General features: G+C 42.2%; 1 protein-coding gene across 3 annotated transcripts in view; it reads left to right on the top strand.

The window, feature by feature from the left end:
* LOC126236620 (uncharacterized) overlaps positions 1-17,934 on the top strand; it is a 274,946-nt gene that overhangs the window by 116,062 nt on the left and 140,950 nt on the right. For all 3 annotated transcript variants that reach the window (XM_049946061.1, XM_049946062.1, XM_049946060.1), the window contains exons 5-6: positions 11,904-12,024; positions 17,282-17,535. In XM_049946061.1, coding sequence (XP_049802018.1) covers positions 11,904-12,024; positions 17,282-17,535 — 375 coding nt within the window. The remainder of the gene's footprint in view (positions 1-11,903; positions 12,025-17,281; positions 17,536-17,934) is intronic.

The following is a 17,934-nucleotide window of genomic DNA, read 5'->3' as shown; positions in this document are numbered from 1 at the left end:
GTCTGTATTGGCTGCTGGGACCACGTGCTCCACCATGGCGCCCTCACATTATATGCGGGCCAGGAATGTGCGCAGCACGGCTTACGGTGTGACTGCTGCTGAGACCTCTAGTGGTAATCGAGGTCCATGCCGTCTGGCGCGGATTCAAAACCCACGGCACTCGGTACCAGATCCCTCCACCCTGAAACTTGTGAGTAGGGGCAGAAACGCCCTGGACAGTGCCGAGATGGTCAGCAGATGGGAGAGGACACGGGCTTGCCAGCCGCTGTTGGCAGGGAGGAAGAGACGTCCAAGGTGTCCATGACAGCTGACTCCGAGGCCAGGGCAGCGAAGGGTGCCGCTGATCCACCTGGGAGCATGGAGGCAGTGACAGGGGGCAGAGGCAGTGACTCGAGGACCACATCTGACCTGAAGGAGGTAGTGGAGGAGGAGGTGGCAGCGAGACACACACGGGGTCACGTGGGCGGAGCTGGTTAGGATGGTGGCACTCCAACCCTTTCGATGTCTGCACCGAAGTCACATGCCGCTCATGGGCCGCGATGACCTTGGCGGGCATCCAACCCGCCTTGCGCATGTACACCCGGGCCCACACAGCCGCACCTGGGATGTAACACTGAGATGGCCGAGAGTGGGGGCGGGAGGAGGAGGGCATCAGCAAATGGAGCAGGGTCCGCGGCTGTCGCCCATGGAGGAGCACCGCCGGACTACATCCATCAATTGGCATTGTGCGATAGTTGCTCAAAAACAGGGTGAAGGCCGACATGGTTGGAGATGTTTTGACTGCCTTCGTCAACTGTTGTTCAAATGTGCAGACAAGCCTCTCTGTCACATCATTGGAGGAAAGGTGAAAAGGCGGGCTATGGATATGTTTGATACCGTTGGCCGGAAAGAAGTCATGGAAGGAGGATGCCGTGAATTGGGGGCCATTATCGGAGACTAATGTGTGAGGCAGGCATTCTGTGGTGAGAACCTGGGCCAGGGCCGTGAGTGTGGCCTCCATGGTGGTGGACGCCATGTGGACGACATACGGGTATTTGGAGTAGGCATCCACGATAAGTAACCTCATGGACCCCAAAAATGGGCCCGAAAAATCAAGATGGATGCGATCCCAGGGCTGGCAAGGCTCAGGCCAGGGTGCAAGTGACTGAGGGGGGGCTTACCTGGTGACGCTCACACACAGTGCACCCGCGGACCAGGCGGTCAATATCACTATCGATGCCAGGCCAATGCACATGCCGGCGGGCCAAAACTCATCATGCGGGACGTACGCCAGCACCCACGGTGTAACAGTCTCAGCACTTGATGCCACAAATCCAGAGGGATGGACATCCGACTCCATGGCCAACAGAAGGACATCATCGACCACAGAGAGCCTGTGGGACAGGTGGCACCAGGGGATGATATCGGTCTGCATCCGACGAGTAATATAGGAGGGCCACCCGTGGACCATGTAGCAGAGAACTTTCTGCATGATAGGGTCTCGGCGTGTAGCCGTGGCAATGTGAGCAGCCTTAAGAGGCAGACCGTCCAGCTCATCCCTGTGGGCGGAATCAGTGTGAAAGCAGAGGACCTCCTGTTGGTCAAACGCAGGATCGGGGCCTGCCGGGAGACATGACAAAGCATCTGCATTAGCTTGGCAGGCAGTGGGCTTATACTGAATGGTGTAAGCGTAATTTCGTAAAAATAATGCCCAGTGCGGAAGCCGTCCGCTAGGTGAGAGTGGGGTCCGAAAAGGGTAATTAAAGGTTTATGGTCTGTCAGGCGGGTGAACTTTGCCCCAAAGAGATAGGTGTGAAATTTTTGGACGGCGGACATGATCGCCAGGGCCTCCTTTTCAAGCTGGGAGTAGTTCCATTGTGTGGGGGTCAACGTCTTAGATGCATAAGCGATGGTCTATTCTGATCCGTTGGCATTCTGATGCACGAGGATGGCCCCATTGCCATATGCCGACGCATCAGCTGCCACAACCAAGGGGCGGTCCAGAGAGAAGGGAGTAAGGCAAGGGGCGGACTTCAGCATCGCCTTTAAATGGAGAAAAGCCTGGTCACAGGCAGGAGTTCAATCTAAAGGCACTCGTTTGCGACGCAAGTGATTGAGGGGTTGAGCAACGGAGGCACCCTGGGGTAAGAACTTAAAGTAATAAGTAACCTTGCCCCAAAACACCTCGAGATCACATAAGTTCTTGGAATGAGGAAGGGCCTCAATGGCCACGACATTATGATCCACAGGGCGAATGCCATCTTTGCTAAGCCAGTGGCCTAAGTATTCCAATTCCGGTTGAAAAAAACAACACTTGTCCAGCCAACAGCGTAAACCTGCAGATTGCAGAGATTGAAAATAAGGCACTGAGGTTTTCCAAATGTTCCTGGCGGGAACGCCCAGTGACCAAGATGTCATCTAGATAATTCACACAGTCGGGGATAGGCTGTGTAAGCTGCTCCAGGAGCCACTGGAAAATGGCTGGTACTGAAGAGACACCAAATGGAAGGTGCTTGTACTTGTAAAATGCGAAAGGCGTATTGATAACCAAGATGTTCTGGGAATCGGCATCAAAGGGTAACTGGTGGTATGTCTCAGCCAGGTCAATCTTTGAAAAGTACTCTCCCCTGGCAAGCTTGGCAAGAAGGTCTTTCTGTCAGGGAATGGGGTAAATGTCTACTAGGGACTGAGCATTGACAGTAGTGCTGAAGTCATCACACAGCCGAAGGAACCCATTGGGTTTCCCTATGACCACCAATGGTGTCGCCCAGGCACTGTATGTCACAGACTCCAGAAAACCAGTGGCCTGGAGCTGATCAAGTTCCTGGTTGACGGCCGGTCGTAAGGTCACCGAAAGGGGTTGGGCCTGGAAAAAGTGAGGCTGCAAATCCAGCTGAAGTATGATGTGTGCCTGAAAATCGGAAGCACATCCGAGATCCGTTGCAAACGACGACACAAGAGTGGAGCACAGATCGTCCAAGTCCTGAAAAGGAACAGCCGTGGAAATGACCTCAACTTCATTGGAAATTGAAAAGCCGAACAGTTGAAACACATCCAGGCCAAAAATATTTGAAGCCGACAGATAGTTGACAACAAAGAACGACGGACTGCCCATGAAGGGGAATGGAACCATGTCAGTAGGCGACCAAACGCCGAGAGGGGGGTGATAACTCAGGAGAGCCCAGTCAGGTTTGTGTCGCCATATTAATCAGGGAGCCCAGTGCTGACCAGAAAACTAGCATCCTCAGTGAAAAGGCGGAGTGTGAGAAAAAGCTTCCGTACTGAAGAGTCATCCTGTGGGGTGACCGATTGCAGAGCATGGACGATATCTTGAGGCCCAGGAGGGGCAGGACTGGAGTGAGTCAAGCGACTATGACAAACCGATTGGATGTGGCTCTCCTTGTTACACAGCATGCACGTTTTCCAGCGGTGGGGACAGTCAGTTCAAGAATGTGCGGTAAGGCACTGGGCAATATGGAAGTGGACCTCACGGCTGGCGACGAGGGGCAACTGGAGGTGCTGATGCCATAGAGACGTCTGACAAAGAGGAGTCCCGACGGCACTGGCCTCTGTTGGCTGGGCCACGTCAACATCATGAGGATGGAACCCGCCGAGATGCCTCGATCGCTGCCAGTTGCGGCCGCACCATGAGACGCTCGTTAGTCCATTGAGCAATTTCAAAGGAGTGGGCAATGTGAAAATCTCTTCCAAGGAGGGGTTATCGAGTTTCAATGCCACAGTGCGGACCTCAGGATCGGGAGCCAGCTGAACCACCACATCCCAGATCAGGGAGTCTGCATACGAAGCCTTACACTGCTGATTGGTGCACGTAAAATCCCATTGACGGCCGAGACCCAGAAAGTCCGTGACCCAGGAGTGATACGACTCACAAGGCTGTTTATGGTACTAGCTGAACTCCAGCTGAGAGGCGACCACGGTAGTGTTGGGAATAATAGTTTGTCAGCAAAAGGCATATCTCCTGGAAAGAGAGAGCCACAGGATCGGACAATGGTGCCAACTTGCGGAGAAGAAAGAACGTGTCTGGGGAAGCCCAAGACAAAAACAATGATTGCTGCAAGGAGTCATCCATGACTTGAAAAGCCATGAAATGTTGTTTCAGCCAATGTAAGTATGTTTCCTAGTCTTCTTTAGCGTCATTAAATGGGGGGAACGACATCAGACGTGGGAAAGCGTCGGACACCTGATGACTCAAAAGCTGTTGTGGCAGTGCATCCCTTGCATCAACTTTGTCCATTAGCAACCACAGCGACTGCTGTAAGATGTCTAACAGGAGCTGCTGCTGTTTCATGAGCTGCTTCTGTTGCTCCAGAAGAAGACCAACTTTGCCTCCATGCCAACAACTACCACCATTTACCTTGTCGCCAAAAATGTTGTAACCGCGACCGGAACAGTCATGGGGTTGTTGAGAATGAAGTGTGGTGGGACCAAACAGGGGTGGCCCACGAGCAAACAAATGAATGGGAAAGGATGGACACGAGCAACGACGGACGACCAAGCAAGACCTTACAAACAAGAACACGCAAGAAGCAACAAACTAACGAATCCACAACGTCCACTCGTACACGGAAACAAAGTAACGTAAACACGCTATCTATACGCAAGATGTCGATACACACATGTGAATATCAGACTGCCTAGCTGAGCAAGAGGTAGGCACTTAAATACAGGATAGGGTATGTCTGTATTGGCTGCTGGGACCACGTGCTCCACCATGGTGCCCTCATGTTATAAGCGGGCCAGGAACGTGCGCAGCCACGGCTTGTGGCGTGACACCTACAGAGACCTCTAGCGGTAATCGAGGCCCATGCCATCTGGCGTGGATTCGAAACCCACAGTGCTTGGTACCAGATTTAGAAGTTTCTTTACTTGACTGTATGTCATGGAGAGTTGCTCCCATTACGAAATGTTCTACCAGGTACATATCTATCCAGTGCATGGTCAACTATTCTTTTAACCGTCCTCTTGGATGGGGCTTTCCTGGGATACATAAGCCTTCAGCCCTGGTTTACTAACATTGTTGACATCTTTGCCATATTTGACTCTTGGTGAGGCTGACCTGTTAAAATTCGTGGAATCTCTAAATACATTCTCCCAATTAAATTTCACATGGTCCTGTTCTGAATCCCATGCCACTTTCCTTGGTGTTGACTTCATCCCACTGAGGGTCAGTTGCACTTTTCTATTCACATTGCATCTACTAACAAATAATAGTACTTACAGTTTGACAGTTGCCATCCTTTCCACTTCAAACTTCCCTCCCATACAGCCTTGGCATTCAAGGCCCATGTACTTGTTCAGATACTGACTCTATGACCATACATAACAATTCTCACCTCAGCCCTCACTGGAAGTAATTATCCCATCAGCTTAATTCAAAAGCAGATTCCCTGGGCCATCACACTGTGGGGCAGCGGATAGAATTTATTATTTACTGTTGCATAAATGTTTGTATAAATGTTTGAATGTTGAAACACTGCATTCCTTGCCGTTTTAACCATATGTGCGGCGGCGGGTGGAATTATTGTTGTTAAAAATGTTCCTATTATTTAGAATGTTATTTATGCTGTCTTTCGCCGTTCTCAACACTGGCTCTCTAACTACAATATTGGCAACCAGAAAGTGATTAGCAAAACGTGAAGCCTGTAATTAGAATTCCTAGTGCCCACTTCATCTGAGAATACACTTATAGTTACAGCTTATAGCTCTGAGGAATTAGGAGATTGTCCGGGATTTATAATCAAAAACGGTCGTGAAAAAAAAAAAAAAAAAAAAAAAAAAACGTTCTGTATTCTGAAAGTCACAGATGAAAACAAAAGAATCTACACAATCTAACTAACAGAGCAGTTCAGAGTCTAATGCGATGATGCAACTGTAACTGTCCCAATTAAATGTTTAAATGAATGCTCGCCATAATTTGATGATTAGGTTCATCAAACGCCACGCTAAATAATGGTAGAATGTTTGTCCCACGGCGGCACGTGAAAATACGACATACGTAAACTGAAGATCGATAATTAAAGTCAACCCAGAATTAACACTTCACTCGAAAATGATTTCATGGTTACGCATATCTCGATTAACTTAATACGGCATCTGAGGCTGGTTGTAGCAATGATACCGACGTGACGCTAGTAATGCACCACTTTAAGTCATTGAATAAATCATAGCTTCTTTTGCTGATGGCCGATGAAGCTCTTAATTTAAATGAGCATTCAACACCCAGGTAAGTACTCATAATAAAAGTTTGACGTGGCTAAGTTAAATATTTTGGGCGAGAGAATTAATTTAATTACACTGCACGCAGTAGACGAGCTCTGAACTGGCCCTTTGGAGATACGCTATCGCTATAGTTTTATAGGTATTCAAATGAAACTTCTCACATCCTTATGGTGATAGCGGATCTCCATTCTACTTAAATATAAACATCCTAGCCTTATTTATTAGCCTACCGTATTTACTCGAATCTAAGCCGCACTTTTTTTCCGGTTTTTGTAATCCAAAAAACCGACTGCGGCTTAGAATCGAGTGCAAAGCAAGCGGAAGCTCTGAAAAATGTTGATAGGTGCCGCCACAACTAACTTCTGCCGTCGAATATATGTAGCGCTACACAAGCATGCTTTGTGGGCACAAAGATAAATACTGGCGCCAAAACCTCTGCATCAGTAAATAAATTAAAAAAAAGGTAGAAGACGAGCTTTTTTTTTCTCCGCCCCGAGTTTCGACCACTGCATTTTCATACATTATCCAACGAAGTAAATACAAATTCCATATTGTTCATCTTCGAATGTAGCAGAATTTCAATGTACTACGAAAATCCGACTGGCAAGACTGTTACGGATGTTTGTCAATATGATCAACTCTACGTTCCGAGTTTTTTCCTACCTGTGAGAAGAGATGGTTGCTAATAGGAACCTGATGAAATGTGAATCACATGCAGTATTCTCTTCACCATAAGAATAATACGAATATAAACATTTTGCCATGTATTCTTTCGTGTTTGTTGCTATCTCATTTAAATCCTGTCTGCGTAATAAACTACGAAACTAGAGTGAGACAACAGCAAACGCGGAAGAATATACGTATCGTGTCATGTTTATATTCGTATTATTCTTATGCCTAATAGTGATACAGTCAGAAATGAAGCACGGCAACTGCTTGTTGATCATTATCAAAGAAAGCAGCAGTGTAAGTAACAACAAATAGCAGTCTCTTGCCATTGTTTCGCTAATGAGACGATTCCTTTTTTTTTTTTTTTAAGCGGCGGTAGCGCGCACAAAAGCAAGTCATGCCGCGAGCGGCGACAGGCCGTAAACACGCACTATCAAAATGCGACAAACAATGCATTACACAGTACAGTAATGCATTTTCAGCTTAGAGTGACGTAAACACCTATAACAAAGAAAACGGCACTTATCAGATCAAAGCAAAATAAGCAATCGATTCAAACCAGACGAAGCACGTGAAAAAGGAAGGGTACCCGTATAAATACGGACGGAGCGCCTGACGCATAGCAATGGCTACCTGGTAAAGCTTAACTGCTAAGCTTACGACTCGAACCAAACTACTGTAGCTGTATCGTCTTTCATTCGACCTAAATTGTGTCTCATATTACAATGGACCAACTTTGTTTCGATTTGGAGGTGCGGCCTAAAACTTTTCTCTCCCCATTGAATTTCGAGTCTCAAATTTCAGGTGCGGCTTAGATTCGGGTATTTTTTTTTTCCTTTATTTCGAGTCTCATTTTTCAGGTGCGGCTTAGATTCGAGTAAATACGGTACTTAATCTATCTTGCTTCCTTAAGTTTTAAGACGAAAACCAGAAAATCATGAATTTCCACTAAAATTTTAATTTTTGAAATCCAAAGTACTGTTTTTATTAAATTATTATGAAAGATGAATCTAATTATAAATTTTTAATTCTCTATCTCTTTTCTGTTGCCCCAATGATTTTTACAGAAAACGTCCAAATCTCGAAAGTGGCTAAAGTTATCGAACTGATATTCAACAGATATTAATTTAGTATTACTCCTGACATGCTAGAAACATTTTAGGTTATTTATTTGACTTTATTTATTGCGCAACATTTATGACGTCAGAGCTAGTTACATCGGACTGGCTGGCACACAATGGAAAGACATGTGAATTTACTACGGCATGAGTAGGCTGCTTCCCTACAACACCCAATCCTGCTATTGCTGATGCCTCCAAAAAACAACTTAGAATTATACCTCTTATCACTCAGAATTATCCTGGCCTTGAATGTATTACTTCAAATAGGCTACATCTTCCTAAAATTGTGCCCTGGAATGAAGTCCATTCTGCATGAGGTTTTGCCCACCACACATAGAATAGCTTTCCGTCACTCTCTCAATCCCCATAATATCCTTGTCAGACCCTAGGTTCCTTCTGCACCCGTTTCCCTATCCTATGGCTCCTACACATTTGATCGTCCCTCCTGCGAGACTTTCCCTATGCACCCTCCTGCCTCCACCCATACCAGCTCTGTAACTGGTGAAACATATACTATCAAAAGGAGAGCCACCTGTGAAACGACACATGTTATACACCGGCTGTTATGTAAACATTATTTGACTACCATCATATTATCAGTTAGGATGAATGGGCATAGGTAGAGTGTGTATACTGGCAACATACAGTAACATGTTGCAGAGCATGCTCTACAATATGATTGTCGTAACCTCGGTGCCTGTTTCACCATACATCCATCTGGATTCTTCCCCCAGACACCAGTTTCTCAGAACACCGAAGGTGGGAACTGGCATTACATGTCCTTGTTTCTCACCTCCCACATGGCCTTGATTTACATTTACATTAATTTCTTCAATCTCAACATTTATTCTCAGTAACTATTCCTTTCTTCACTATCTTTTAGTTTTCTATATCTTTCATGAGGGCTATTCCTAAATAGGGAACGTTTTGGCATAAAAAAACTAAGTACAAGAAATACATTTTATTATATGCATCTGAAAGAGTGACTGACATACAACTTTTCCACATAGTCACCAAACACATTGAGGTACTTATCATAGCAGTGGACAAGCTTTAAAAGACCTTCGTCATAAAATTCTACCACCTGAGCCAGTGAGTCGCACCCGCCTTGAGTTCTGCGTCGTCATCAAAGCACTGCATTGCAAGCCAGTTCTTCATCTTGGGAAACAAGTGGAAGTTGCTTGGTGCAAGACTGGGGCTGTAGGGTGGATGAGGGGAAAATTTCCCATTTGAATGAATTAAGGAGTTATTTAGTCGCGGTTTGCCATGTGAGGTTGGGCATCGTCATGCAAAAACAAAAGTTTGGATGTCAGCTTTCCTTGGCGTTTGTTTTGAACTGCTCTTCTAAGGCTGTGCAGAGTTTGACAGTATCGGGCAGAATTTATGGTTGCTCCATGTTCGATAAAATCAATAAGGAGCACACCGTGCCTATCCCAAAACACTGATGCCCCAACTTACTTGCTGACAAGGTTTGCAAACATTTTCTTGGTTTTTGGGGGGATGTTGTGTGCCCCCATTCAATGGAATATAATTTTGTCTCACAATTGACGTGTTTCACCCAAGTCTCGTCACCGGTTATGACTCGATCCAGTAATGAATCACCATATTTGTGGTAGGCCTCCAGAAATGTCTATGTTGCCCCCATTCACTGTTCTTTATGGTACTCTGTAAGCATTTTGGGCACCCATTGTGCACAAAATGTGTGGTAGCCTGGCTTTTGAGTGACAATTTCAAATAACAAAATCCATGAAACTTCTGGAAAAGAAAGCGAAAGCTCCGTTATTGTGAAGCAATGGTTTTCACGAATAGTTTCATCAACTTTAGTGACAAAATCATCAGTCACAATGCTTGGGTGTCCAGTCTTCTCTTCATCATGAATGTAGTTTCGGCCATTTTTAAACCGAATGCACCATTTCCGGACGGAACATTCACTCATTATGTTGTTTCTGTACACTTCACACAGTTCATGATAAACTTCTATAGGTTTTAGGTTTTTTGCCAACAAAAACCGTATCACAGACCACACCTCACAACCGGCAGGAATTTCGATTGCAGCTCACATTTCAAATTCAAATATCGAAAAAACCAGATGCACAGAGACATTACTGCTGTCACAGATGGTTGCCGACTAATCTGCCGAGCACACACGCACCAAAATATATGCGATCGGCATGTGTTTAGCAGCGTCAGACAGAAACATTCCCTACTTTCTGAATAGCCCTCATATTTTCTTACCTGTCTACCTGCTCCCACCTCTACTACAGACAATGTACTTAGCTTTTCCCTCTTATTAACTTGTGCATGATGTTTTGTCGTTAATATCTGTCTTGCATATTACCCTGTCTTCCATTTTTAAGCTCTCGAGTTTCCAAATATTGTCCAGTGCAGTCCCCAACAATCGGTCTTTCCTTCTCATCCTGTGTGGTAATTCTCCCCTGACCCAGGGTTGTGGATGACTTTGCTGAACTCTCCCCATTTCTTAGATCTCACCAGTTCTTTTCCTTCATCACTGTTCTTTCCCTTTCAATACTTCTACCAGAAGAAAGAGTCTCTGGCTCTGAAAGCTTGCAAATTTCAGTACCTTTGTATGTTTTTACTCCTGTTGTTGCTGGGTGGGTAGACTTTTGATATATACAATCGCATTATATGTTCAAAGATTCTACTTTAACACTTCAAAAAAACAGTTTCTGTCTTATTTTGCTTTTGGTATACTGTCCAAAATTTTGAAAATAATGGAAGCACCTCTGCATGAACGTGTTCCTGTGTTGAGGTATTCTCTATTGTCATATGTGATTCTCCCTAAGCTTTGCAGTCAACTATGTGCTCTTGTCTCCACAAAAGGGGTTTATCAAAATCATCTTTGAAGTTGGGTGGTTAAATGAGGTGCCACTCATTTTTAAAATTTTTAATTATCATTATCCAACATGCTCTCAGTGAAAATTTTTCACTTGCACACATTTTGTAATTCTGAGGTTAATGTGTGACTTGATCCACTTTCCTTAAGGCTCTTCTTCATGACGGAAGTTACAGAAAACAATGTGTGAACAAATTGAAGTTAACAACTTGAAATGCATCATTCTGTATTAATAAAATCATGTTTTACTAATTATGAATGTCAACTTGTTTTTTGTTCTCTTGCAAATTATATCGTGGCTTTTAATGTGTATGTAAAATCAAATGACAGATTAAGCTGAAAGGAACTGAAGAGTTATGAACCGTTTTTCATGAAAACAAATATTTATGAAGCTATTGTTACATTTCTATAGCTCATAAATGACAAGCCAGAAGAACATAAAACTAATTAATTCATACATAAAATTATCACACTATAAAGATTTCATGAAACTGCTTTGTCAGAATGAAATATGTTGGTTGTAAAATTCACAGAAAGTTTCAGTAGTGAACCAAGCAGAAGAGAGTCATAACTGTTAAAACATTTTACATCTTCCGAGCTAATCTGGCAGCGTTTTATTTGGCAAATATTGTCGAGCTAACGTGATGTATGTTTCCTTGTACCTATCCTCCCTGTATTGTCAACTTGAACTATGAAGTTCTTACAGTGTGGCTGCCTATTTCTGTAAACAAAACACTTTGTTATTAATTATTGACTAAACGATTGACCAAACAAAGAAATAGAAGAGGAATTTTCATATGTGAATTATCTGTACTTCCTGTAAGTGATGCTTCTGTATGCATAAAAAAATTACCACACATGTGTGTGTGTGTGTGTGTGTGTGTGTGTGTGAGAGAGAGAGAGAGAGAGAGAGAGAGAGAGAGAGAGAGAGAGAGAGATTTACTTGTATTGTAACTGTAGTCCCCTTAAGTTTTGGGGAAAAGATTGTATACAATATTTTAATGATAATTAAGTTTTCCCTCCGTGATTTCATCTGACAGATATATTTCGTGATAGTGATCATGCAACACATGATGGTGTAACAACTCAAACACATACAGAGTACCACTTGGAGGAGTCTGATTTTGTGAAAGTCAACTGCATATCAAGTAAAGGTTACACGTAAGTTCCATATTCCACAACTATTATTTAAATCATTTCATTCAAACTAGTTTTACTGGACTATATATTTTATGAATAATTTGTAGAAAACATACTTTACCTAATTACTTATAGCACAAATTATCAGTAAACATAAGCTCTACATTTGAGCAATATAAATGAATATATCTTGTAGAGCGATTTTCCAACAGCCCCATGGACATTTGCCATAAAATAATGCAAGAAAAAATTGAAACTCTGCTTATAAGACAGATGAGATATATCTACCAATTTACCAAAATATAAAAGATAACCAACCAGAGAAGGGATTATTGACCACAGTAATATACAGCCTTAAACTGTTAAGCTTTTGTAACATTAGAAATAATTCAGTTGTTGAAAGGAAAGAAAAAATCAGAAAAACATCAAAAACATGGGAAGAAATTTCTTTCAAAAATTGTAGTGGAGTAGGCAAATGCTGCCGATAATGAGGTTTCCCTAACAGAGGGTTATAATAGACAAAATTCAAATGTGTCAATGTATTGTAAGATAGAGATTATAGCTAAAAACTAAGTAAACCACAATGTGCAAATAGAAGACAAACAAAATAGGTGGAGGAAGAAATAAGCACAAAATAAGAAAGAGAAGGACTAAAAAAGTGAAAAAGGTGGAAAAGAGGATATAGTTAATGGAGTGTATTTCCTGGAGGGCGGCAGGATGTGAAAATATGTTGGAAAGCAAGTTCATTTCTCTAGAGTTCAGGAAAACTAATGTTGATTGGGTGCAGAAAGCACTCAAGTCCCTTAAATCATGCTCCAGATAATGCTCAGCAACTGGATGCCTTGTCTCAAAAGAGAAAACGATAAAATTGTGAGACAGTATTGCTGGCCTTCATTTGGAAGGACCATGCTTTAAATCTGCATCCAGCCACCCAGATTTAGATTTTCTGTGATTTTGCTAAATTGCTTCGGGAAATGTCAGGGTGGTTTCTTTGCAAGGGCACAGCTGACTTCCTTCCCAATCCTTGATACATTCCAAGCTTGTGCTCCCATCTCTAATGATCTCAATGTCAATGGGTGCTTCCCTGACTTATTTGTTGTTCTGCTGTGTTGACTAGTATTCCTTAGCATGCATATCACCATTGCTCACTGAACAGCCTTTAATCTTAATTCAGATCTCAATGCCATAAGGTATAAGGTGAAACTAGTGATGCAAACTGACTGTTCCCATTTTTGACATACTGGAAGACCCTATTTGGCTTACCAAAAAAATTCTAGGTGTTTTTTGCTCTTAGATGTATTTCCTTTTTTTTCCATTCCATCAACTCATTCTTTTTGCTGTATTTACTGAAGCAAATTTGGTGCCCAACATTCAAGGTAGCAGGAAGTTAACTTCCCACTACAGAATATTCCTTGCTGTAAAAGGTAGATGGCTTGCATGCTTTGTGATGTGTGTGATCATAGGGTATGATCTCTAAAACAATTAATATGGATGATAAAACATGAAACATGTAATAAAAATTTATTAAAAGATAGAATTCTACTCACCACATAGAGTTGGTTTTGAGTCGCAGACAGGCAAAATAAGAATGCTAGAAACACACACACACACACACACACACACAATCATCCACATGCAGTGGCACTACTGCAGCTGTGTCTGATTGCTGGCTCTTGCCAGGATCTCAGTAATTCTGAAAGAAAGTCATGTACTCCAAGGGTCTTGTTTCTATTTAGTTATTTCAGTATTCTGTCAAATTTTTCTCACAGAAGTATATCTTCCATCTTATCTTTGCCCACTTCCTCTTCTCTTTCTGTAATATTGTCGTCAAGTCTGTTTCCCCTGTGTAGGTGCTCTATATATTCCTCCCAGATTTCACTTGTCAGGTGCTTAATACTGATTTGCCATCTGAGCTCTTAAAATTCACACAGTTGCTTCTCTTTTCTTGAAAGAGCTCTTTAATTTTTCAACAATGTAGGAAAAGTTAGGTTGCTATTTACCATAAAGGAGACACATTAAGCTGCAGACAGGCACAATTAAAACAGTTACACAGAGCTCTTGGCCACAGCTTTCATCAGCAAAAGAGAAACGCGCACTGTTCACACATGCGAGCAAGCACACCTCATGCACACATAATCGTCACCTTGAGCATCCTGGGCTGGACTCCAATTTTTCTACAGACATCATCTGCCTTTCCCCTAGTTGTGCATGCTTCTACAACCTTGCATTTGTCTGCCAGCCATTCCTACTTTGCCATATCTCATTTTTTTAATGAAAAAAGTAATTTTGTTATGGCCTTGTATTCTTTTTCGCCTCCTTCATTTGCTGAATTTTTATATTTTCTACTGTCAGCAGTTAAATTCTATATCTTTTTTTATTATCAAGGAATTTATTCCAGTCCTTGTCTTGTTATGTATGTAATCCTCTGCTGCCCTCATTATTTCATCTCTTAAAGCTGTCCATTTGCCTTCTATTGCATTCCTTTCCCCTGTTTCAGTTAGGTGTTGCCTAATACTGCACCTGAAATCTCAGTAACCTCTGGTCCTTTCAATTTATGCAGGTTCTGTCTGCTCAGTTTCCTACCATTTGCCATTTCTTTGGTATTAATCTGCAGTTTGTAGCAAATAAATTACGGTCAATCCACATCGGCCTCTGGAGATGTCTTGTAGTTTAAAATCTTGTTTCTGAATCTCTGTTTTACCATTATATGGTGTCCAATCATCTTACTGTTATCACATGCTCAGATGATCACCTTTTGTAGTGTGGAGCACTGTGAGATGTGCAGGAAGATTGTCAGTGAGGTTCTAGAAGATACAGACAGGGATGTGGAGCCAGTGCTGTAGCCAGCTGCTCTAGGTTTCTTGGTTGAGGACCTGTGGCGAGTATGAGGTGTGATAAAAATAACAGGAATATTTTTAATTTCATGGGCTTTATGTATCTGATTTTCAAAACTTTTTTTAACTTGTTTGTTGACAGTTGAAAAGGTTCCACTTGTTTTTGAGCACATGACGAATTTTTACTTATGAGAAAGAGGGGTCAAAGAATTTGCATTAAATTTTGCTTGAAAAAGGAATAAAATGCAGCACTGCATTTGAAATGTTGACTGTGGCTTTTGGCAAATCTGTTATGACTAAGACTAGAGTTTTCAAGTGGTATAAACAGTTCAAAAAGAGCCGGGAAGATGTTGAAGATGGCGACTGTCTGTCTGCCCCAGCACATCAGTTATTGATGACACTGTGGAAAAAGTACAAAAAAAAAAAAATGATTCTGGAAAATCACCATCTGCTAGGTTGCTAATGATGTTGGAATCTCCCTTGGCTTATGCCAAATGATTTTTTTACTTTTTTAAATTTTTTAAAAAATGTTTTGGGCATGAAACGTGTAGCAGCAAAGTTCGTTCTGAAATTGTTGAATTTTGATCAAAAATGACATTGTGTAGGTATAGCTCAGGAATTGTGGAATGAAGTTGTCAATGATCCAGAACTTCTAACGAAAGTTATAACAACTGACAGAACATGGGTATATGGGCATGATGTCGAAACAAAGGCCCAAGTGTCACAATGGAAACTGCCTGAAGAGTCAATACAAAAACAATGCAAGAAGTTTGATCACATGTGAAGGTTCGTCATGCTGTTTTCTCCAATTACAGTGGGATAGTGTGTCATCCTACCTTAATGTCGTATGGTCAGGAAGGAATATTACCTGGGAGTGCAGTTTGCCTGAAGCAACTTGAAGAAAACAACCGGAGCTGTGACAAAACCAGTCTTGGAAATTGCATCACAATAATGCTCCCGCTCATACCTCAATGCTTGTTCATGGTTTTTTGGCAAAAAAAAGAAAAAAAAAAAAAGAAACACCATTATGCCAAGAAAAAACAAACTGCATGTAGTAGTGAGCATGATCCCCAAGGATAGCTTGGTGCTTGTGTTGATCCATTGTGCCTTCCAGAATGATGGAGATAACCCAGGAAATTCCCTCCAGCCTGGACCCTTCCCACAATTGTTGCAGGGTATTTGCTTTCAGACATTTCACACTGCACACTCCAATGGCTGTCTCTCTGAGGGAACATAAAAGATGTTATCAACAGTCAGCATGTGTGCATGAACCAGCTGCCTGCTGTGGAGACCTACACAGAAACATTCGCTGGATGGTCATTGCCGAATTCTAGTCCCCAACACAATTAAATTTCTGTCTCCATTAACTGCCTACATAATTTCCTTTGCCTTATTATTTTTCTTTCAAGCTCTTCATATGAGGGGCTAGTTGGCATATAAACTTGTACTACGCTGATGGGTTTTAGCTTTGTGTCTGTTTTGGATACTATTATGTGTTCACTATGTTGTTCATAGTAGCTTATGTGTATTCCTGTTCTCTTATTCACTATTTGGCCTATTCCTGCCCCACACTGCAGTAATTCCTACTACAACTAACTTCACCATATCCCACTTCCCTTTTCCGGTTCTCTAATGTACTTATCTAATTAAGGGATCTAGCATTCCAGACTCCAATCTGTAGAATGCCAGACCCCGATGATGATTCTTCCTGAGTAGCCCCTAACTGGATACTTGAATGGGGGCTATTTTATGTCTGTAGCATTTTACTGAAAAGGACACCATAATCATAAATCCATAAAGTAAGTCTGCATGCCCTTGGGGAAAAAAATGACTGCTATATTTTCGAATTGGTTTCACTGTTCGCAGAATCAGCACAGCAAGGCCATGTTGGCTAATGTTAAAAGGCCACATCAGTCAACCATCCTGACTGTTGCTCCTGCAACTACCTAAAAGGCTGCTGCCACTCTTCTGGCCATGGGTTAGTCTGGCCTCTCTACAGATAGCCCTCAAATGTTGTAACACCTGTGATACTGCAATCTGTGTTCTTGGAGCACTCAAGCCAACTTACCTAGGCAAGTGCTGTAGCTCATGGGACATGAATTGATGTATTACTCTATTAACTGGCTGTTTAGATCAAGGAGGCTTATTATTGGGCGATGATGGGTGAACATTAACGTGAGTTCTGTTTTGTTATGCTGAAGTTACTTGAGATGAAGTGCTGGTGAAATTAGGAGGTAGTCCAAAAATATGTTCTGTTACAGTATGCATTTTCAGCAATGTGAGGTTGAGTGAAAATAATGTGAAATGACTGGTTGCATTATTTTATAGTTACAGTGTCAGTATTCTGTACCCTTAATAGATAAGTTTTATTTAAGAACAAAATATACTTGTATCAAATTTTTCAAAGTTGAACATTTTTTGCAGTGATTGTTAATTTGTTGTAGATGGCACAGTGTTTTGGCAGGAATACGCCATGATCAAGATGTTTTGGATCGCACTGGTTGGGATAAACTACCACATGATGCTCTCAGACTGAATGTTCTGATGTTTGGATTTGACTCATTGTCTCACAATATGTTCATCAGAAAAATGCCACAGTCTTATAAGTTTCTTACTGAAAACCTGAATGCAATTGAACTACATGGATATAATATTGTTGGAGATGGAACACCACAGGCACTCATCCCTATTCTTACAGGTATTTGTAGTGAAACACCTTCTGTCCTAGTAATTAATGTTGCCTTTCTAACTTTTGCAATATGTGAACTATGACTTGTGTTTTAAGAAGCTTATACAACATCAGTATAACATTTTTGATCATTTGTGTATGAATGTTTGAAGTTCCAGTCCATTTATATCTCCGCCATACAAACACACACACTTTCTCTCTCTCTCTCTCTCTCTCTCTCTCTCTCTCACACACACACACACACACACACACACAAAGACAATTAGGTAAATCTCCTGAAATTAACTGCTTTGAAAGGTGGAAATCAGGAACACTTTGCTGCTACATTTAATCGTATCATAATTTGAACATTTTCACAGATTGCAAAGTTGATAGTATTTATCTGAAAATTGTGATTGGCAGTCAGTC

This window comes from Schistocerca nitens, chromosome 2 (genome assembly GCF_023898315.1).
Source record: "Schistocerca nitens isolate TAMUIC-IGC-003100 chromosome 2, iqSchNite1.1, whole genome shotgun sequence".
Taxonomy (NCBI): Eukaryota; Metazoa; Arthropoda; class Insecta; order Orthoptera; family Acrididae; genus Schistocerca; species Schistocerca nitens.
This window is presented reverse-complemented; position numbering and strand designations above follow the sequence as displayed.